We start from the raw sequence: 23007 nt of genomic DNA, 5'->3' as shown, positions 1-23007 counted from the left end.
TCCTGGGAGTAAGCTTCATCCACTGTACTGGGGCTTACAACTGAGTAGACACGCATAGGAGCAGGCTCCACGGCTGCAATCCCAGGCACCCTTTCCTGGGAGCAAGCTTCATCCACTGTAATGGGGCTTACTACTGAGTAGACACACAGGATGTCTCCTCTGCTGTGGAGGAAAAGCCTCTCCTTGCACTGAGTGGGGACCTGCTCAGGGAAAGGCGGGCTGCAAGGGCTCACAATGGCTGAGGAGGAAGGCATTGGCTGGTGGTCAGCCAGTGAAGGGCCCTGAGGCATTCCAACAGAAAAAGCCAGGAGCCTGCTGGATGCTGATTGGCTGAGCCTGCTGGAGAGTTGGGGAAGGGAAAAACAGGGAGCTTAAGCCTGCAGAGCGGGGAAAATTGAAAAGGGAAACCAATGCGGGGCAGGTGAGGGTGAAGGGAGAGGAGGGCAGTGAGCTCAGGGGGTGGAGGGAAGCAGCCTGCCCTCCCAACACAGGTGCCTCCTGTCACACTCTTTGCCACTTTCACCTGGAGGAGCCACAGCAGGCAGCTGAAAGAGCCACATGCGGCTCTAGAGCAGCAGGTTGCCGACCCCTGTTCTATCCTATTCAGCTATCTCTGCAGTTGATGGGAGAGCATTCAGAATTGGCAGTTATCACGTACTGAGCGTACTGTGTAGTAGCAGCAACACATCTGGAAAAATCCGTATTTTTTGTCTGTATCATTTCACTGCTATGTTGACGTTCATAAGTTGCTGCATATCACATCATAGAACCATGTCAAAGAATGATCTCTCTCACCTTTTTAACCCATCCAAATTTCTTTGTGTTGTTTCGTGCAGGCAGAGATAGCCAACCCTCCAGACGTGACTCTGAAAAGGATTGAAATGAATAAAAATTTAGAACAAATATTTAGGCCGCCCCTTAAAAAAAAAAATCACATTAAGAACAATGCCTTTTTCAAAGCTATGTTAAACTACAACCTGCTACAAGCAAACACTGCATCTCAAGCAGCTAAAATTCAGAGAAAAAAACAAGCAAAGTTCTATTCATACAATTGTGTCACAACACATTCCTATTAGTAAAAGCTTTACATCCCACAGCAATAACATATAAAGCATTTATTGCTATTTAAGGCAATGTCTACTGCCATCCATTTAGTTTCCTTTTTGCAGAGATATTAATAGATCACACGCATCAAGTTCTTCTGTGGTTGTACCTATACTGTTAAGAGAGCTATAGTAATGCAACTCTGTTGCAAAATGTACTGAGGGGTTTGTACTCCAATACAACATCTGAAACTTTAGTAACTTAAGTAGCTTCTTCTAAACTTAATTGTTTACTCATGAATTAATTGATCCAGAGCACACATATGGGAAAAACAGTATCCAGAATAATTTTTTAATGCCTCAGTAGAGCTTCTCACACGCACACATACGGTTGAAGGAAGGATGAACATTTTCCCCTTGGGAAATCTCATTCTAGTAGTTTTTCATTACTGAAGAGAAATTCTGTATTTTGTCATTAGAAGAGTCACTAATTCCATTATTTTTAAGCACTGCCATTTGCTGACCCAAAATGTCAGAATGGGTCCACAAAGACAAGCAACATTTTAATATATTTATGATTGCCATCCCAGTTTTAGGGTTATCTGTATTCCTATCCCATCAAAGAAAAACAACTTAAAATAAGCTTTATAAAAAGGGTCTCTACATGTTTAGAGTCTCAGACCAGCTTTTCAATGTTCACTGAAATAGTTATGAAACAAGCAGGGAATCATGATAAAGGCACCCACATCTTTATAGGGAACATGTTTCTCTATCAGTTTTGAATGCTCCAAATTGACTGTGTCTCTAACTCCTGATGACACCATCATGGAAGCCAGGAAGCCATGCTGCTCTCTCCTAATATGCCACAGAAGAAAAAGGGCTGCCTAACTGAGCCACAAAAGCAGTGCTAAAGCAAATGATAAATGAAGTGCCCTGTGTGGAGAGTTGACAATGAGAATTTATACACAAGCTCACACACCTGTACTGCCAGTAGATAAATGTAGGGAAATAGCAAGTTCATATGCTATGGGATGGATTTCTCATGGGGCCAGAGAGAATCTCTTGGGTTAGAAATATTTCTAGTTCCCTGGCTTGAAGAGCCTTTTTGAATGCACAGCTTCTTCAGCATTTCACAAAGAGCACAGTTTAGAAGTGTACACAATATTTGTTTTAGAGTACTTCCCTATCAGCAGCTCTTTCTGGCAGAAAAAAGCTCAGTGTCTTTTCTTTACAGTTCTGAACTAAATAATGATAAGTGTCAGATAAACAGACTTAAAATGATCAAATTTAAATACATCTGAACAGAATCCAAACCTCAACAGAAGTCTTTTTAAAAGAACTATTGAAGAAGGTGAAATAGCATATAGTGTAACAAGCAAAAGTCATAATTCTGAAGTGGATCCTTCACTCACTGTTCCTAATTAACAATTCTCCCTCACTGAATAATTAATGATTTCAATTAAACAATTAAAGTTTGCAGTCATAATTTTCATAGCAGCAGCTCTTGTGGCAAGAGTGGAAATTGACGGTATGGGGGAAGTGTGTGTGTTGCATGCATGCCCTTCCCGATAGCACTAACAGTGCCTAATCAAGGCTGTAAGTAGTGGTTATTAGACATAAAGGGCTCCTCCTTTCCTCATGCAGCATATTTCTCTTTTATTTCAACTGCTTTCAATGTTAGTAATGAAAATTAAAGACCTAGCCTTCAAGCAACAGCATTCCATCACTAAATGGTTTTCAGGAATGTCACCTGGACTGTCAGGTTCTGAAGGGACTTGTGTGGAAGGCAACAGTTCTTCCTCTGAGTCAGAATCAGAGTGGAGAAACGCATGAGAACTGGAAGGCTTAGTGGCAATACTGACAGAGGTAGAAGAACGTTGGTAGGTAAAAGACATAGATTCCGTAGTGTGGGACTGAGTGATACGAACTGAGTATCCAACATAAAAAGGAGGAGGGAAAGTGCAGAAAGAATTAATGAAGAGTAGTTAAAAAATAACATTTGCTTCCTCAGTGATTATGTAACAGAAAAAACAGATGCATTAAAAGAAAAATATGAGTCAGAACTATAACTCATGTCTTTATAAATTAACAAATGGCTTTCAAAGATGAAAGTGTTGATGAAGAAAAGACAAAAAGAATCCACTGCCATTCACTTTGGGAAGTTATGGAAAAGAATTTGTTTTAAGCATCTTTACTTCTGTGATGAAACAGAAGTGCTCTAAAGAAAGATGAATCTTACCAGGAAATCCGTCATCAGCGTCTGCTTCCGCCGAACTGCTAGCACCATCTAAACCAAAGTTTATGGATCGAAGCTGGGAGCGAAGCTGCTCAATGTCACTATCCTTGCTGTCCAAGGCCATTTGCAGCTCTATTCGGATCTGGCTCTCATCTGCTATTTGCTATAAAAAGTCAAGTCAAGTTTATTAGGTTGATCAGCACATAAGCCATACACCTATTTATCTAAAACATTAAAACCAGAGTTTAAAACCACAAAGAAACAGAATTTGGCTACATTCACTCTTTGCAAAGGCTACTTAACAGTAATTTCAATCCAAAAACAGAAAATTTATGTATCCATTTCTTTAAGAATCGACCTCTCCCTGCTGTATATTTTGGGCATCGGAAAAAGATATGCACCGAGGTGTCTAATTCAGTTAAGGGACAATCACAATAATGCTGCTCGGGAGGGATCCTTTGAAAACAGCCCTTAATTTGTGCCATTGGTAAAGCATTACATCGTGCAATCATATAAGCACGCCTCAACTTGGGAACTGTCAGTACATAAAAATAAATGGGTAAAGAAAATTTAGTGGGAAATTTAATTCTGAAATAAGAAGGGGAGCATTTATGCTTAGCCTCCCTTAGAAGGCAATCCCAATCTTGAAATAATAGCTTTTCAACAAGCAGCGAATGGCTTCTTCCACTGAATTTTTCTAGTGACTATAGGCCCAGCTCACGTATTTTCATATTAATGTTGTTATTCCATTTTACCCAGCAGCTATAAAGATATTTAAAGAAGCACAATCAAACTCAACTTGGCATGAAATACTTATACTATTTTAATAGTATGTGATATTATTTATATAGTATAGGTATAGGTATTTATAGTATAGGTATTTATATAACACCTTTCTCATAGGCAAACTCAGGCAAAAAAACTCAACTATAACACAGTTGAAGCCCAGTACAAAATATTTATCCCCACATTCCTCATTGAGCTTAGGGCAAATTCAGGAGTTCCAGGAAAACATGAATATGATCACCACTGATATTAAAACAGTGTATCATACAAATATATATCACTGTCTCATCAGACTAATGGTTTCTCTTGTCTAATATTACCAATCTTGACTTGCAGCAGGTATTCGAAGCCAGCTCCTACCCAACTTTGTTACTTGAGTATCCCATAGCTTGAGATGTTGGGGTTTTAAGAAGGATGTTCCTAAACAAATCCTGAACATGTTCCACTGTTGTGGTTCAACTGTTGTGGTTCAACAGTATTTTGAAGGGAAAAAAAAGTCGCAGTGATAGGAGCTGATCTGTGAAGAGGACACATGCCTGTGGGTTGCTTTCACTGTGTCATGCTGTCATCAATAGTTCAATATTTATCTAGGCAAGTGCTCCAGCTGACCTAGATCCTGTCATTTAAATGGATGTTGCTTCCTACCCCACTCTCCCAGCTGACCTAGATCATGTCATTTAAATGGATGTTGCTTCCTACCCTACTCTCCCTAGGCTGTCTGCCTGAATTGATGAGCCAAGAAATGTGCTTGAATGAATTGGCGCCATCTGGACAGACTGGCATAAAGTTGTGGTGGAGGGTGGGAGCAGTGGATGTGTGGTTAATGAACCACACTCAAAAGGGACTGGCTGTAATACAATTAAAATGACAAAGCTGTTTAGTTACTTTTCACTGAAGCTTTGTGCGCTACTGGTTGACTGGCTTGCTCACCTGCTGCTCGCACTTTTTCGGGTTGTGGAATATTGCCAGGTTTGTGTGCACCCTGTTGGTTGAATGCCTGCTCTGAAAGTACACGAAAGAGCAACCTTGCTGAGGATCGGTCTGGATCTTGGATGGATCCAGAGCGATGGGAGACTTCCTGGCAGCCCTATATCCATGGGGGATATGTTCCCCTGGGGGCTGGGAGCTAAGAATAGGCCCTCAGTTTGGCTGTACTTGTCGTAAGAGGCGACTAAACAGCCACCGGGTAGATGGGACTCGTCAGCCTAGGAAGGCAGCTCATCTAAGAGAAGGAAACTCTGACCTCAAACCTCCACTGCCTTGTGGCTACATCCAGTTCTGGAAAAGGCTTCAGGAGTCAACCTCGAGGCAAAATCAGGAGCCGGAGTCCCTTAGGCAGTTCATGGCTGAACACAATCACGTTCTGGCAACTCCTGCGACGCCGCTGGAACCAACCGTATTGGCTTCTGCCTTTCCATTGGACCATTCCAGCGACGTGGAGAGGGGGGATTTGCTGCATGGGTAACAGCCTATCCTCCATACCTTCTTTACCCAGGCTTCGCGCACTGGAGAGGACACTCCAACTTCGCCATACGGCGTCGGCACAACACGGGAAGCAGCAGTTTACCGGTTATAAGTCTTTGCTCGATTGGCGTAGAGCATGACGCCAGGGGCTGCTTCCGACGGTGGGAGAGATCATTGCATCTCATTGGGCAGCTACCGCCCGCCTTAAGCTGGGCAGTCCCCAGCCAGTAAGGTGTTGCCTCGCCACGGTCCGTTAACCTCATGGGGTGCGTGGGGTTTAGGGTGAAAACCGACAAGCGGATCAACAACTCTGCACCATGCAACAGAAAACAGAAAACTACTGCCCTAAAGCTGGGCACCTGGAATGTTAGGACAATGACACCTGGCTTCTCTGATGACCTGCAAGAAATAGACGACGCACGCAAAACAGCTGTCATCGACATGGAGCTGAGCAGACTGCAGATGGACATCGTCGCCCTTCAAGAGACTAGGCTGCCAGATTCCGGATCTGTCAAGGAGAGAAATTTCTCATTTTTCTGGCAGGGAAAACCACCAAACGAAACCAGGGAACATGGCGTTGGCTTTGCGGTCAGAAATACCCTGCTGAAATCCATCATCCCACCTACTGTGGGAAGTGAAAGAATTTTGTCCCTGCAGCTCCAGTCATCAGCAGGACCTATCACTCTCATCAGTGCTTATGCACCGACTCTGTCGTCTCCAGCAGAAGCCAAAGACAAATTCTATGATGACCTGGCCACCACTGTCAAGAAAATCCCTGTAAAAGAGCCATTGTTCATCCTCGGCGATTTCAATGCTAGAGTTGGTGCTGATAACAGTTCATGGCCCACTTGCTTAGGTCAGTTTGGCACTGGGAGGATGAACGAAAATGGCCAACGCCTGCTAGAGTTTTGCTGTCATCACGGTCTCTGTGTCAGCAACACGTTCTTCAACACAAAGCCCCAACATAGAGTCTCTTGGAGACACCCAAGATCAAAGCACTGGCACCAGCTCGACCTGATCCTCACCAGACGCTCCAGCCTTCCCAGCATCAAGATCACACGCAGTTATCATGGTGCTGCCTGCGACACTGACCACTCCCTGGTGTGCAGCAGAGTGAAACTGCAAACAAAGCAACTGTATCACACGAAAAAGGAAGGAAGACCTCGCATTGATACCAGCAAGACCCGGGATCAGAGAAAAGTGGAGGAATTTGCACAAGCGCTTGAGGAATCTCTTCCAGGCCCGGCCGACGCAAACGCATCCAACAGATGGGAACATTTCAAGAATACCGTTTACAACACCGCCTTGTCCATATTCGGCAAAAAGACCAACAAGGCGGCAGACTGGTTTGAAGCCCACTCTGAGGAGTTGACACCAGTCATTGAGGAAAAGAGGAGAGCTCAAGCAGCATACAAAGCTTGTCCCAGTGAGCGCAACCTGCAGGTCCTCCGAACTGTTCGCAGCAAAGTCCAACAGACTGCCAGGAGATGTGCTAACGACTACTGGCTCCAGCTCTGTTCCGAGATACAGATAGCAGCTGACACGGGCAACATCAAGGGGATGTATGATGGTATCAAGCAGGCCCTAGGTCCAACACAGAAGAAAATTGCCCCTCTGAAGTCTGCCACAGGCGAGGTCATCCAGGATCGGGCGCAGCAGATGGAACGCTGGGTGCAGCACTACTCTGAGCTATATTCCAGAGAAAATGTAGTCACCGAAGAAGCACTGAACAACATTGAGTGCCTGCCTGTGCTGGAGGAGCTTGACAGTGAACCAACCCTAGAAGAACTTCACGTGGCCCTGGACTCCCTTGCCTTTGGCAAGGCACCTGGAAAAGACAGCATCCCTGCTGAAGTCCTAAAATGCTGCAAAGAGATCATCGTCACTGAGCTGCATGAAATCCTCTGTCTCTGCTGGAGAGAAGGTGGAGTACCTCAAGACATGAGGGATGCAAACATCATCACGCTGTACAAGAACAAAGGTGACAGGGGTGACTGCAACAACTACCGCGGCATCTCTCTCCTTAGCGTTGTAGGAAAGCTGTTTGCCCGAGTTGTACTAAAGAGGCTCCAGGTACTTGCAGAGAGCGTCTATCCAGAATCGCAGTGTGGATTCCGAGCCAACAGGTCCACCACTGATATGGTATTCTCCCTTAGACAACTGCAGGAGAAATGCAGGGAACAACGACAGCCACTCTTTATAGCCTTCATAGATCTCACAAAGGCTTTCGACCTGGTCAGCAGAGACGGCCTCTTCAAGATTCTCCCCAAGACTGGATGTCCACCCAGGCTCCTCAGCATCATCAGATCTTTCCACAAGGACATGAAGGGCACTGTTGTCTTCGATGGCTCCACATCAGACCCTTTTGACATCCGAAGCGGAGTGAAGCAGGGCTGTGTTCTTGCACCAACCTTGTTTGGGATTTTCTTTGCTGTCCTGCTGAAGCATGCCTTTGGAACTGCAACAGAAGGCATCTATCTCCGGACCAGATCAGACGGAAAGCTCTTCAACCTCTCCAGACTGAGAGCAAAATCCAAAGTCCAGCTGAAATGTCTGCGTGACTTCCTCTTTGCCGACGATGCAGCTGTCACTACCCACTCTGCCAAAGATCTCCAGCAGCTCATGGATCGTTTTAGCAAGGCCTGCCAAGATTTTGGACTGACAATCAGCCTGAAGAAAACACAGGTCATGGTTCAGGATGTGGACTCACCTCCCTGCATTACAATCTCTGAGCATGAACTGGAGGTTGTCCATGACTTTGTGTACCTTGGCTCAACGATCTCCGACACTCATTCTCTCGATACCGAGCTAAACAAGCGCATCGGTAAAGCAGCTACCACGTTTTCCAGACTCACAAAGAGAGTCTGGTCCAACAAGAAGCTGACGGAACATACCAAGATCCAGGTCTACAGAGCTTGCGTCCTGAGTACACTTCTGTACTGCAGCGAGTCATGGACTCCTCGCTCACAACAGGAGAGGAAACTGAGCGCTTTCCACATGCGCTGCCTCCGACGCATCCTCGGCATCACCTGGCAGGACAAAGTTCCAAACAACACAGTCCTGGAACGTGCTGGAATCCCTAGCATGTATTCACTGCTGAAACAGAGACGCCTGCGTTGGCTTGGTCATGTCGTGAGAATGGATGATGGCCGGATCCCAAAGGATCTCCTCTATGGAGAACTCGTGCAAGGAAAGCGCCCTACAGGTAGACCACAGCTGCGATACAAGGACATCTGCAAGAGGGATCTGAAGGCCTTAGGGATGGACCTCAACAAGTGGGAAACCCTGGCCTCTGAGCGACCCGCTTGGAGGCAGGCTGTGCAGCATGGCCTTTCCCAGTTTGAAGAGACACTTTGCCAACAGTCTGAGGCTAAGAGGCAAAGAAGGAAGGCCCATAGCCAGGGAGACAGACCAGGGACAGACTGCACTTGCTCCCGGTGTGGAAGGGATTGTCACTCCCGGATTGGCCTTTTCAGCCACACTAGACGCTGTGCCAGAACCACCTTTCAGAGCGCGATACCATAGTCTTTCGAGACTGAAGGTTGCCAATACAATACAATTTCTCATAAATCCAAGGCAATTCACACAGGCAGGGTTGACCATAAACTCCATTTTTTCAAATGGGGTTTTTACAAGTGTTATTCTATGAAAGACCCCCATAGAACCCTCCAGTTCACCAGATGTTTCCCTTCATAGTGCAGTCATCATTCTCGCTGTGCAGTTTTTGCCACAGTTCCTGCCTTCTAAGCATTCACAGGCAGCCGCAAATCAAGCCTCAGACTGATTCTCAAGATGTTATACATTTCATGCCAGCCGACTCCTCCATACTCTACACTCCTCCATATTCCTGCATGAAGCTCCATCAGTGGCATTCTAGTCGCTCATCCAAGGCCAGACTGAAGTTGATCCTGCTTTGCTTCTTCAGGTAAGGCAGCAGCTCAACCTCCAGACCACACCTCCTGCCTTTGAATACTACTTGTACCTCCCTCTGATCACCATTATGTTAATTTTTCACGCTGTGCCCATGACAAGGGCAAAACCTCTTCTCCTCCACCACCAGGTTGCCCTCCCCCTGCCTATCCTTGCTGTCCTGAGGCATTTATAGTTCTATTGGTAACTGACTCATCTGCTATTTGCTATGATATTTAAAGAAGCACAATCACACCTCAACTTACCATGAAATAGTTATACTACTTTAATAGTATGGAATAATGTAAAATCTTGCTTACAACATTTTTGTGACATACACTCTACAAGAGAACCACCAGGAGCTGTATTAGGGTAGATCTGACTATCTGAATTATTCAATTGCCTACAAAGTCTGGAAAAATCTGAAGCATTATTCTGGAACAAGTTCTCTTTCATTAAGTTATGCAGTAATGTTTGTTGTTGTTGCCATGCATGTTTACATACAGGTACTTACCGCCTGCATTTCATTTATTTCTCTCTGATATTTTATCATCATTTGCGTTAATTTTTCCCGTTCCGATTTTAACTCCATGTGGAGTTTTCTATTTTCTTTTTCTTTTCGTCTGACATCGGTGTCAGCACCTCGCTGCACAAATTGCTTCCTGTTCATGACCTCTGCTAGCTTATTGACAGCCTAGCGTGGGGGAAGGAGAATAAAAGTGCCATATTAGGACTATGTTTCTTCAATCCACAATTAGGCAGAATTGACTTTTTCTTATAGCATCTTCTACATCAAAATTTAGTAGAGGGGATATTAACAACAGTTTGAAAAAAGAATTTAGAAATGAATCTGCATGGGTAACTCTGACAGGGAAAACCATACAGAATTTCATCTGCCCAATGATAGTTCCACTAATTTGAGCAAGAGAAAAGAAATAGCAAGATTTATACACAAGCTAGCTGACAAAGGATAAAGGGTTTCTCTTAAGGGTTGACATCGTTATCTACCGTTCATGTACAATTTTACAATACTGTATGCAGAAGCATGACCATGTGTTTAAAACTGGCACAGATTTTGAGCCCAATTCTATCTCCCCCCCCCCCCCCGTGATGCAGCCACGCCAAAAACGGGCATGTTGTATTGGGGGGGGGGTAATAAGAGGCTTTAGTGGCAAAAGGGGATTTAAATCCCCTTACACCTCTGTTAGCCTCCCACTCCATAATGGGTACCTTCAGTTCTGGTTTACCAACTTCACTAGTGTAAGCCCGAGGAGAGAAAGGGAGTAGGGAGGCTGTAGGGAAGGAGGATAAAATACTGAGCATGCTGCCAGAAAGTGCTTTACAACACTTTTCCAGCAGTTAGTGTTGGTGGAACACTCATTCCACCAGCACTAAATCCCAATAGGATTGGGCTGTTATTCATTTAACTAGCTAATTCTTCATGTACCTAAAAGCCATTCTCCTGATAATGCAATGTCTGAGTTCCTACTTAAACAAATAACTTGCTCAGAAGTGCTACCAAGCTCTTATTGCAACTCTGTTGTTCACTTTATGCATTAAATTCTGATTACGCATTATCCAGAGCTGCCTATCCCACAATAAGATAGTCATTTTCTAAGAAACAACGGGTTGTTTCCCAAGCTATCCTCCTATTTGTATAATGGGGCTCGTGCACACAGAAGCAATTGTGCAGAAATCTAAACAGAATTTTGGCATGGCTTTGAACTTATACAACATTGCACAAGGTGTCAAACAAATGGTTAGTACATGCCCCCCCACCCCATATCCACAGACCCTATATTCATGGTTTCACTTATCCAAGGATACAGGACCTCCCACACACCCATTTAGTAATTTAAAAGCTTACTGCCAGAGAGTTTCATTTAAGCGCTGTAAGCCTATGGACTTACAATACTTTCCAAGCTACCTCCTAGCAGCCAGAACACTTAAAAAAAACTCCAAGGGGGTCAACAGGAAGTGCCAATGTCGCTTCATGTTAACCTCCTTGGAGTGTGTGTTTTTTTTTTAAGTTTGCTAGCTGCCAGGAGGCAGCTTGAAAAGCGTTGTAAGACCATAGGCTTACAGTGCTTGGTTTAAGAAAAACTTACCGGAGGTAAGCTTGTAAATTATTAAATGAGCGTGCGTGGGAGGTTTGTGCAGGGAGGTTCCTGTGGTTTACGGGATCCACGGGGGCCAGGAATGCATCCTCCATGGATATCAGGGCGCCCAGTATTTCATTATTATGCAATCTTTTTGCAAACAGTTGCAAAATAGCACAAGATATATTTATAGAATTTATATTCCATCATTCCCTCCAAATAAACAGAACACTTAGCCTTATTTCCATATGTGCCTCTTAAGATAGAATCAAATGGCAATGTTTCCTTATCATTTTAAAACAACAATACTGAAGATATTTTGTAGGTCCATGTATTTATATTCAAGTTATTTTTTTTAAAGTGCACATTTACAGGGCTTCTTTTATGGCATCACCAGCCAAGTACACTCTTAACATCTATTCTCTCTCTTACACATGAAATACTGCAATAAGCAATAAGCATTCCCTCTCCCCACAATTCTCTTTTATATTTTACCTGGGTCTTCATTGTTCGCTCATAGGCCAATTGTTTTTCAAACTGTATTTTTAATATTTCCCTGTCTTCTTCATTAATGCTGGATAGTTCTACAAGAAAACAGAATTGTTGGTTTTCAGAAAAAGAAACTTTAAAATAACTATGGTTCAAATAAAATTATTTTTCAAGAAAGAATACTCACGATCTTGTATTTCTTTTAATTTATTATTCATTTCCTCTTTTTCTTGTGTTAGATTTGCTACATCATTGGTCAGAGTGTGATTTGCCTCTTCTAACTATAAAAATTAAAAAGAGAAAAATGCTACTTGCAGGCTTAAAAAAAACCCTTACTAATCAAATTAAGATTGGCTTTGTCAGGGAATACATGATAAAACAAAGAGCAAGCTTGGCAATACAAAAAAAAAAATCAACCAACAGCAGAAATGTTAGTGACATTCACAGATTATTATTCAAAAACCAGGCTAAGGACCAAGCTAGACAATATGTAGATACCATGACTGGGGTCTTTAAATTTTTAAAAACACCAACAGTAGCTACAGGTGCCTTACTACCCAAAAAGAGATTGTGGCAGTACAAAGGGTTAAAGTCCACCATGAAACATTTAGGGTCGGAAGCTCCCATGGCTGCTATTTACATTAAAAGCGCATACATGCAGAGTCCAATTGCACAATATGTTTATATCTGCTTTGGCCCTAAGAATTAAGATATTGGACTAGAAAGTCATAGACTAGGTCAGAGGTGAATGTAATTTGAAGCAGAAGTTAAATAGCAGGCAACATTTAAGAGCTAGAAAGTACATAAGAAGAGCGCTGCTAAAGTCCTACCAAACACCTGTCTAATCCAGCTTCCTATACCTAACAGTGGCTTACCAGGTGCCTCACAGAGCACACAAGACAATAAGGTAACTGTATCCTGTTGCCACTCTCTTGCACCTGGCCTTCTGAGGTAGCATATTTCTAAAACCAGGAGGTTGCACAAGCCCATCACTGCTTTGTAACCTGTGATTGACTTTTCTTCTAGAAAACTGTCCACTCCCCTTTTAAAGGCATCTAGACCAGATGCCATCACCACATCTTGTGGCAAGAAGTTCCACAGTCTAATTAAACGTTGGGTAAAGAAATATTTTCTTTTGTCTGTTCTAACACTTCTGACATCCAATTTTAATGGATGTCCCCTGATTCTGGTGTTGTGTGAGAGGAAGAATGACATCCCTTTACTCTCTCCATCAATCCCTTGCATAATTTTGTATGTCTCAGTCATGCCCATCCAGTCAACTTTACTCTAAAAAAATTTTTTTTAAGAAGAGCCTCAAATGCGGTAGCCCTTCCACATAAGAGAGGTGCCTCATCCCATTTTGGTTGCTGTCTTCTGCACCTTTTCTAGTTCCACTATGTCTTTTTTGAGATGTGGCAACCAGAATTGGATGCAATACTTCAAGTGTGGCCTTACCATTGATTTGTACAATGGCATAATAATATTGATCATTTATTCTCAATTCCCTTATTAATTATCCCACGCATGGAATTGGCCTTCTTCACAGCCGCCACACACTGGGCTGACACTTTCATCTAGCTATCCACTAGCACCCCAAAGTCTCTCTCCTGATCCGTCACAATCAGAACTCATTAGCCTTAACATGAAGTTTTGATTTTTTCCCCCTAATATACATTACTTTACACTTACTTACATTGAAACGCATCTGCCATTTTGCTGCCCATTCTCCCACTTTGGTGAGATCCTTCTGGAGCTCTTCATAAACCCTTCTGGTCTTCACCACCCAGAAAAGTTTAGTGTTATTCACAAACTTGGCCACCTTGCTTCTTATCCCTGTCTCCAGGTCATTGATGAATAAGTTGAAAAGTACCAGTCCCAGGACAGATCCTTAGAGCACACCGCTTTTCACCTCTCTCCATTGTGAAAATTGCCCATTGACACCTAATCTTTGTTTCCTGGTCAGAACTAATTCTTACTCCGTAAGAGGACCTGCTCTGTTATTTATGATTCTTATTTAAGTTTAATAAAGTATTAAACTCCTACCTCCCAATCCTTTAAGTAAAGTTTTGTGGTACATCCTAACACATACATTCATAACTAGAGATGTTTGTTTCCAGTGAGTAAGATGGAATTACAGTCAGGTGGCCTGATCCTATGCTGGGGCAGTGCTGGTGGCCCGTGTCACATAAGGCACATTGCAGCGGTCAGCAGACAAACAGCACCAGCTAACAAGCGAGCACCACTGAGGTGCTGGGCCTCTATGCTGGCAGAATGAACAGCAGGTACCCATGGTGGTGAGTACAGCCATGGCTGCCGCTAGATCCTCCCTCTCCTCCCAGGCCTCGGAGCCTGACACATGTCTCCTCGGTTCTGTGCCAACTAAATAGCTGGTACAGTTCTGAGGAGACCCATCAGGACTGCCAGGACTCTACACAGGGTAAGGAAACCAATGCTCCCTTTCTTCAAGGAGACCTCAGGCTGCTTCCCCAACCCCGCAGGATACAGCAGTGGCTGCTTAAGTACCGATGTACCACAGTGGCATGGCCAGGCGTAAGACTGGGCTCTGAACACAATGGGTTTAAGAACACAAGAGCCACACTGTATCAGATCATATCTCAGTGATCCATCAAATGCCTCAGGGAGCACACAAGACAGCAAGAGACCTGTATCTTGGTGCCCTCCCTTGCAACTGGCATTCTAAGGTAGCCTACTTCTAAAATCAAGAGATTGCACATCACAAATCAGGAAACCTATTTCTGAGTAAAATAAATAACACTGCTTTAAACACCTCTACTCACAACAATTCTTTATTAGGCTGCACATGAACTGAGATCAATGTAATCTATGTTTGTGCGATTAGGCAGCTCACTCTACTATATTTTATAGTAGCAGCCAACACTCCTTAGTTCAACAAATAAAAGATCCTGGTATGTAGTACTTCTTCCACAAATGTTATACCCAGATCATATACCTCTAAAAATTCAGTGCTGAAACACCTGTGACTACAACATAATAAAATGATCAATGAATTTAGTGGCTCCAAGACTGAGTAAATCCAGAAGGCTCCAAGAAGTGCTTTAATTGAATTTTTCACCCCAAGACGAAAAAAAGATATGGACTCTCAGTCCTAGCAAACAACTGTTGAGTGTATTTTGGGGTGGAGGAATTGAGTTTGTTCCGCTTAGTCCACTATGGCACCAGGAACAGTGGGGAACAACATCGATGTTGCAACGATGAAGCAGGAAAGGGATGAAAGAAGCCGGGAGACATTCTCTCACAGCCTGCATCATTCAGCCGCTCAATATTGTTTCACACTGTTAAGGACAAAGGACTCAATCCCATCCAATTTTCTAGTGCTGATACAGTCTCAATGCATCCCCAAGGTAAGGGAACAAATGTTTCCTTACCTTAAGGAGCCCTCTGTGACTGTCCCCACAACCACAGGATGCAACATACACCCCACTGTCATGGCTGAATTGATGTTGGAAAGTTGGATAGGATTTGGCCCAAACTCATCATGCTGAGGGACGTCTTGTACTTGGATACAGAAATACTAGCAGGCACCATCAATCTGCCATACGAGTTTGAAGTAAGACTTACAGAGGCAATCGTGGCGTCTTTTTCACTTAGTTCCTGTTTATGCCTAGCCATCATTTCCTTTATCTCCAACTCTTTCATGATCTTTTCTTTTTCCAGATCGGAATACTGTTCCTCAGCAATGGAGCGAGCCAACTGTTCTGAGTCTGCTTTGGTTAGAGTAATCTCAAGTTGTGCTGCCAAAGAATCCCTACAAGACAAACACAACAAAGCATCAGGACTGAAGAAGCTCTTCCTGGAGATTCTGAACTTCAGGCATTTTGTTATGTGTGCATGTGAACAAAACTGCAAATTCTCACCTCTCATCTTGCAGCTCTTGTATCTTTTGTTGTATTTCTTTACAAAGTTTGGTCTTTTCTTCACATTCCTCTTTAAGTTCTCGAACTTGAGTTTTGTACAGTGTCTGGAATTTTTAAAATAGTATATTTTAACATTGTTGTGGTCCATGGCACAAAAAAAGTCACATTAGAAGAGCTGTTTGCCTGTATTGATTTGCTCACAGTGTAGAATCTTCAGTTTCTTGTCACTGTCATGCCAGAAACAAGCGTCTACATTGAGCATACACAGATCGGTTCCTGGCACAATCACAAGTGGGACTGCAGAAAAGTTTACTCAGTGCAAACTCTACATTTAAGATACTACATACTACAGTTCATCTCTCTCTTACATTCTTCCCACAGATTCCAGGACAGCCACTCACGAGGTTCTGCCTTTGCCTTTCCTTATCACTCAGGAGTGGCAATTTACCCTTGACTTCTTAAAAACTGCATTGTGTTAACACTCCTATTATGAAGTATATTTGCAACTGTGGTATAGCCACATTCAAAGGCCTCCAGATTCTGAGAAGAACAGTGGTCTTTACACATACATAATATGGCTCCAAGACCAAGAGGGACATGCCAAATGTCTGTATTGAACTTAAGGAATAGAATGGAATAAAGATGCCAGGACAGTTACATACTGAAAAGTACTGTTCAGCTTCCAGTTGGTCTTGAAGTTCTTTCATCTGCCCATCAGAATCCTGACGTTCCCTGTTAGAAGAAATATGCAGGTGTATTTTAAGAACAATACCTTTCTAATACACTGGTTGAACATACACACTGATTTGAGTATTTTCTACTATTCATTAGTACACCTTTCCTTGTAGTCCACAATATCAGACAGGGCCTTTTGTTACAGAATAGGGCAAAACAGGACCAGGCTCTCCTTCATTTTGAGAGAATTATGCCTGTAGGCATATGACAACAGGCATGTGCACACAGTGGTTGCTGCCAAAAACTGCTCTGGCACGGGGAGGACTCAATATCAAAGTGAGTTTAGCCGTAACTAAACTGCTGAAGGCACATTCAAATTGGAACTGAAGGGCACTGAAATGGCAAATATCTGGATTTTCATGGAAGTTCTGAAACATCTCAAGTATTGGGGATGACCCAGAGAACAACAAAATAATCCACTTCATTTTGCCTCTTGATTCCTTAGCAGTCCTTTGTCCGCTTAGAACAGGGGTGTCAAACTCATGTCATACAGAGGGCCGAACAGCATTCATGATGCCTGCTGAGGACGGGAGGTGATGTCATTACACAGGAACTGATGTCATTAAACAGGTCAAAACCAGAAATAAACACTCTGTTCCCATGTAGGAACCCATTAGCTGCTAATCAGGAAAGAAAATGCACAAATCTTGATCATATTTCAATATATGGGAGAGCCCAATTATCATGTGGGCCACCCTTTCAATAGTGTCACCTCAGCATTGCTCAGCAGCTGAGAGTCCGGCCCCCGGGCCTTATGTTTGACACCCCTGGCTTAGAATAAAGTATGCAATCTGTGGCTTTCCATGTGGCAGTGTCATTATATAGGGCCTCTCTGACTCTATAAGCCTGTAATGTTTTATTTGAAGTTTATTTGTAATTTTTTTTATTGTTTATTGTTAATTGTTTATTGTTAATGTTGTTTATTTGTAATGGTTTATTTGAAGAAAAGGTTATACGTTACACTGAATGGCATTCAGGTAAAGCAGGGGTGTCCAAAGTTTTTGGCAGGAGGGCCACATCGTCTCTCTGACACTGTGTCAGGGGCCAGGGGGGGGGGGAGAATTAATTTACATTTAAAGTTTGAATAAATTTACATAAGTTTACATAAATGAATATATTAAAGATGAACTTATATGAATGAATGAAGGTCTTGCAATAGCTCAAGGCCTACAATAGGCCTTGAACAAAGCAAGGCTGATCTTTCCTTTGCGGCTGCTACTGCATCACAGATGTGAAACAACAAGCAGTGGAGGGAGCCCTCATCCCACATCTCACACGAGTGGTCAGTCACCCTCACGCTGACAGCAGTTGCATCGGGCCAGTGTGGGCTCCAACAAATCCCTGGATGGCCAGAGGCTCATTGGAGACTGGGGGCTCCCTGAGGGCCGCACTGAGAAGCCTCGAGGGCTGCAAGTGGCCCCAGGGCTGGAGTTTGGGCACCCCTGAGGTAAAGAGAATAAATACATTACAACCAAAATGCTAAAACAAAATGAAACTCCTGAGCTAACTTGTTCCAAACGCTCACCTGGATCTTTCCAACTTGAGCATAAGCAATGGGCAGCTCTTCTTCCTGTCATACCATGACTGATATGAACAGAGATCCATGATGGAATGGCAACAGCAGCTCATCCCCTCCAAACTATGGGTTTTTTATACCTTAAGCTCTCAGCCAAGCAGAGATTCAGACCTGCCAAAGCTTTGGGAAAATAATCTCACCTCCTGAGACTATTGTCGCTCACTCTGACTGCTCCCAACTGGAAAATCACAGCTGCACCAGTTCCCAATTAGGGAACTTTGAGGATCAGCCCGTTATCAAGCCTCCCACCCAGCCAAAGTGAGAGTCAAGACAAGGAGCTTCTTTCCCAGTCCACTAACAAGCCCTGTTCCCACAGCTGCTACAAAGTGGCTGCAAGCTTACAAGATGAAGTCAGACCCAAGTCAGTGATTTTGAACCTGTTCTTCACAGTCAGCATGCCATTTTATTCAGCACTGCCCTTCTCATTGTGAACTATTATCAGCTACAATGAAATATAAAACAGAAATGATAAAGCACTCTTATTGCTGAATTGTCTTACTTGCGGAGTTCATTGTTTTGCTTTTCCAAACTTAGCTTGATTTCAATAAGATGGTTATTCTCCTGTTTTAGTTGTTTCTCCGTTACTTTCAGTGCATTGACGTGTTGTGCTTGCATTTTGAGGTCATTCTGTGTGAGGCAGCGTTTTTGTGTTTCCTGTTCTATTTTTAATGACAAATTTTCAATCTGGAAAACAAAATGATTGCTTTTGTAAATGCAAACATTTTATGTGTATATGCACATAACAACAAATATCATGCTCATGTTGTCTAACTATGTTTCTTCAATCAAGAATGGCCACTAGAAAAAGAAATTGGCCCAGAAACTTTCGAGAACCTTAATGCCCCTGGAAGAAAGTTATCTGCTATAACATATTCCAACACTTACAAGCGAAGAAGATGACTATAGCTTTTAAGGCCTAAACCATGCTTAAAATTTGCACAAGAACTGGAAGTCAGCACTGATCAGTGATCAGAGCTGTTTGATGCAGCACAGAGGCCTGTAGAGGGGGCTGCGAGCCTCCAGGACCCTCACAGAGGCCAGCATAACACTCCAGGTAAGCTTAAAATCGGCTTGCTCCCAGTGGCATCGCAATTGCTGCAGCACCGTTGGGGCTTCCCTCCAACCTGCCCGCACAACTGCTTATTGCAGGCCCAAAGTTCGAGGAGGAATAATCTACCTGGCTGGAATAATCTATTTGACGAGAATGTAGTGAACACAGAATGATAAAAACTAAGCACAATTACAAATCAAACATTTGTGTTGTAACATAACACTAATATATGGTGCACATCACCTTATTAGGAGGTTAAAGATCTATTCACATATTCTATTTGTCATTCTACAGCCTGTCTTATACTGTAATCCACTTATTTGATCCATCTTTATAGGCAACAAAGTGGCAAGAACTCTCTAAGGTAGGGGTGGGCAAACATTTTGGCTCAAGGGTCACACTGATGTATGGAAATTGCACAGAAGACCATAATGCATGTTTATTTATATCCTGCCTGTCCCCTTCTGAAAATGAAGTGCACTCAAGCTGATTAACAATTAACATAAATCTACATTTCTCATAATGAGGTTCCTCCCTTCTCTATTGGCACACAAATTATTCATGCTTTTTTATCAGACAGATCCCAGTGCTAGCACATCCCAACCTGCACGTGTCATTTCCAGAGGAAACATTCACAACCCCAAAAGAGGTTTGCAGGCAAATTGGGCTTGGTTTTCAAATGGCAGGGAAGGTAGGAGAAGGGACAATGCTGGCTGGAGTAAGAGAGGAGAAAGCCAAACCAATGTGATTTCGTTCACTGAGTTTAAAAGCATGTTAGGATAGGAAGAAAAAAAGCAAGCGGGCAGGTGCTTTTCACTTGACATCAGTCACATGCACTCTGGTGCTATCAGCAGCATGCATGCACATATGCTCTGAGCAAGGGGGAAGGGAAGCACCACAACAAGCCAGATGCCATAATGCTGACTATAAGGTAGACAAGTCAGAGGGCCAGATCAGAGATTCTTGCAGGCCAAATCCAGCTTGCAGTTGACTCCAAACTGACTCTCTCACCTTATACTCCCATTAGTCTTTGAAAAAGAAATAATGGTAATATGAGGTAAGAAAGCTAAATAGAAAGTTAGTTATGTCCACAAATAATAAGTAGCTACTTTATTACATATATTGAAAAGAAAACAGCTCTAAGTAGAAGTAACCATTACTGTGTTCCAAGTTTCCTATACATACTTACATCCTCATTCAATTTATCCTTCTGCTTAAGCAACTCATTTATTTTCTGCTGAGATTGTTTTAGATCACAGTCCAACATAGAACATCGTTTTTCAACATCCAACAAGCAGTTTTCTACTTTTTGCTTTGAAATTCTCTCCTCTGAGAGCTTCTTTTCCATTTCTATGAAGTAAAAAAAAAAAAAGGCATTATCCGTCTATTCAAAGTCTGTGTATCACTTTTTTAAAAAAATCTTGGCACTTACATGATTACACCTGGCACATCAACAAACATAAAGGATACCCAGGAAGAAAAGAAATATATGGTGTTGGATAAATTGTTCGATTTCTTATATTAAGTTTGATTTCTTATTTCTCTGTGTGTCAAGCTCAGATTGTCATGTTGAGAGTTAGAAACTATGAACTTCGGTGAATGACCTCATAAGAGACTGCTGTTGAGATCAGACCTTGGACAGAGGGCAAAGTAGCCTTTCAGCATTAATTAATACATCCTGCTCTCACACATATGCTCTTCAGCTGTCTATCTGTACAGATGTCATTTATGGTACTTCCTCCTCAATTTGCTGTTTATACCAGTAACTTTTATTACTTTCATGCCCCCCTTCATAACCAATTTATGTCTTCCTTTGCTATTACTGCGTTGTGTTCTTGTATGCAGAGCCACACTAATTTCATTTGGGTGTGAGTAACTTTTCTATATGATGATTTTGTTTATGAGAGACTGTATGATCTCACCCCCAACCCCTATAAAAGTCATGCATTCTGTACACTAGTTTGTCAGACTTCCCTACCACCTGGGAACTCTGTCCTGAGCGCTCAACAAATGGCCAACTTCCTAACTAAAGCCAAGCGTTTTTCACTTTCCTTCAACAATTCTGACTTAAATTGAAAATGCAGCTATTGAAATACCTGCATAGCTACAATTGTCTGAAATAAAATATTAAGTTAGAACACGTGAAATGTTTTCACATTTTTCCCAGTCAGCTTGATAGGTTCTGATATTCTGAACTGCCTATACATTCTCATGCGAAGAAGTTGAGACCGTGCCCTCCATCTCCTTATCTTTTGTTTGCAAAGCCTACCATTTTAATTTTACCACTCTGTGATTGGGCTAGCCCAGTGGTTCTCAAACTCCAAAGGAATTCAAGCCCTGTAGTAAGTCCTTGTCTTAAAAAGAGAAAGTGCAGTAATCACGCTCCGCCTCTGCAAAACTGGAAGTGGAGCATGACCACTGCACTTTCACTTTTTAAGATCTGGGGAGCCCTGCGGAGGGTTGCGCAGGGCTCTCCGCACCCCTGGGAGGTTGAAGGAGACTCTGGTAAGTCCAGCCAAGCCCCTGCAGTGTTAGGCTCGGATGTGAGGGATTCAGTCCAAATCCTCACTAAAACAAGAACTTGACTATCCTTAAGCTTGCCATTATCCCTCATACTCACCGACTTCAACATTATTGTGAGGCTGTAGTCCTGCTGTGTATTGTTCAGCAAGAGGGTAAGGTACAAATAAAATATAAAGTTATGAGTGTCTAACATTACAAACTTACCTTTCATGGCTTCAGACTTTGCTTCCTCAATAGACTTGTAGATTTTATTTTTGTCTGCTAGCCGGGCTTTTGTTGCCTTATGTTCGGCTTGTTCTTGCTCCAAGTTCTGCTGCATGACTTTAAGTTTGTAAGTCATATCTATTTCCATGTTGCTCTTCTCCTGCAAATATACACACACACAAAACACGCAATTGTTTGAATTTAATCCTGCTAATATTCTAAATTAGCCTTTCTCAAACTGTGGGTCACAACCCACTTGGTGGGTTGTGACTTGGTGGGTTGTGACCTGGAGCCAGGTGGGTTTTGAGTTAGGTCCGCCTGCCTGGCTCCAAATTAGAGCCAAACAGACAAAACTGGAGGTCACTTCCAGGTTGCAACCCACCTCCAGAAGTTGCTTCCATGTCGCACTGGGCCCAGGATTGCCTCCAGAGGCCTCAGAACACTTCTGGAAGTGACTTTTGTGTCACTTCAGGTTTGCATCCGGAAACCCATTTCGGGTCGTGATAGCAACACTAGAGGCTGAGGTGGGTCACAGCTTTGGTAAGCTTGGGAACTATTGCTTTAAACTAAAAAAATATGGGGTGAAATCCAGAGTAATGCTTCCACTAATGGATGTGCACTCAGGGAGTGCAAGTTCTCTCTGAGAAAAGAAGCAGCACTCCACTTGCAGAAGGGACCTTTGCACAAGCAGAGTGCTTCTTCCATTCTTGAAGGGAACCTGCATTCACGGACCACACTTCTGGTAATAGAAGTGTTACTCTGGATCTCAATAACTTTTTAATGTTTTTAAAGTTTAATGAGCATGTCAGTCCAGTGACAAGAGAAAACGATAAACGGACATATTTTTAGTTTGGCTTTAGTCTTATTAGTCTTTATAAGGCAAAGAATAATTATGACCTACATTTACTGTTATTTTGAAGATTTCCAGAAGTGTCATATACCCCTATTACAGAGTTCAACTGAAACTTGAGTTGAAGCACAAGGAAAACCTCAGAA

At 42.9% G+C, this 23007-nt stretch overlaps 1 protein-coding gene across 4 annotated transcripts in view; it reads right to left on the bottom strand.

Moving 5' to 3' along the window:
- The window catches only part of ROCK2 (Rho associated coiled-coil containing protein kinase 2), a 113803-nt gene that overhangs the window by 24955 nt on the left and 65841 nt on the right, over positions 1 to 23007 (bottom strand). For 3 of the 4 annotated variants that reach the window (XM_066612028.1, XM_066612004.1, XM_066612020.1), the window contains 12 exons: positions 22012 to 22171; positions 20474 to 20634; positions 18733 to 18917; positions 16585 to 16654; positions 15923 to 16026; positions 15627 to 15813; positions 12214 to 12307; positions 12033 to 12121; positions 9953 to 10132; positions 3283 to 3442; positions 2794 to 2970; positions 796 to 866 (listed from right to left, as the gene is read on the bottom strand). In XM_066612028.1, the coding sequence (XP_066468125.1) occupies positions 796 to 866; positions 2794 to 2970; positions 3283 to 3442; positions 9953 to 10132; positions 12033 to 12121; positions 12214 to 12307; positions 15627 to 15813; positions 15923 to 16026; positions 16585 to 16654; positions 18733 to 18917; positions 20474 to 20634; positions 22012 to 22171 (1638 nt within the window). The remainder of the gene's footprint in view (positions 1 to 795; positions 867 to 2793; positions 2971 to 3282; positions 3443 to 9952; positions 10133 to 12032; positions 12122 to 12213; positions 12308 to 15626; positions 15814 to 15922; positions 16027 to 16584; positions 16655 to 18732; positions 18918 to 20473; positions 20635 to 22011; positions 22172 to 23007) is intronic. The other variant, XM_066612011.1, reaches the window with a different exon arrangement.

This window comes from Tiliqua scincoides, chromosome 1, assembly GCF_035046505.1.
Source record: "Tiliqua scincoides isolate rTilSci1 chromosome 1, rTilSci1.hap2, whole genome shotgun sequence".
Taxonomy (NCBI): domain Eukaryota; kingdom Metazoa; phylum Chordata; class Lepidosauria; order Squamata; family Scincidae; genus Tiliqua; species Tiliqua scincoides.
This window is presented reverse-complemented; position numbering and strand designations above follow the sequence as displayed.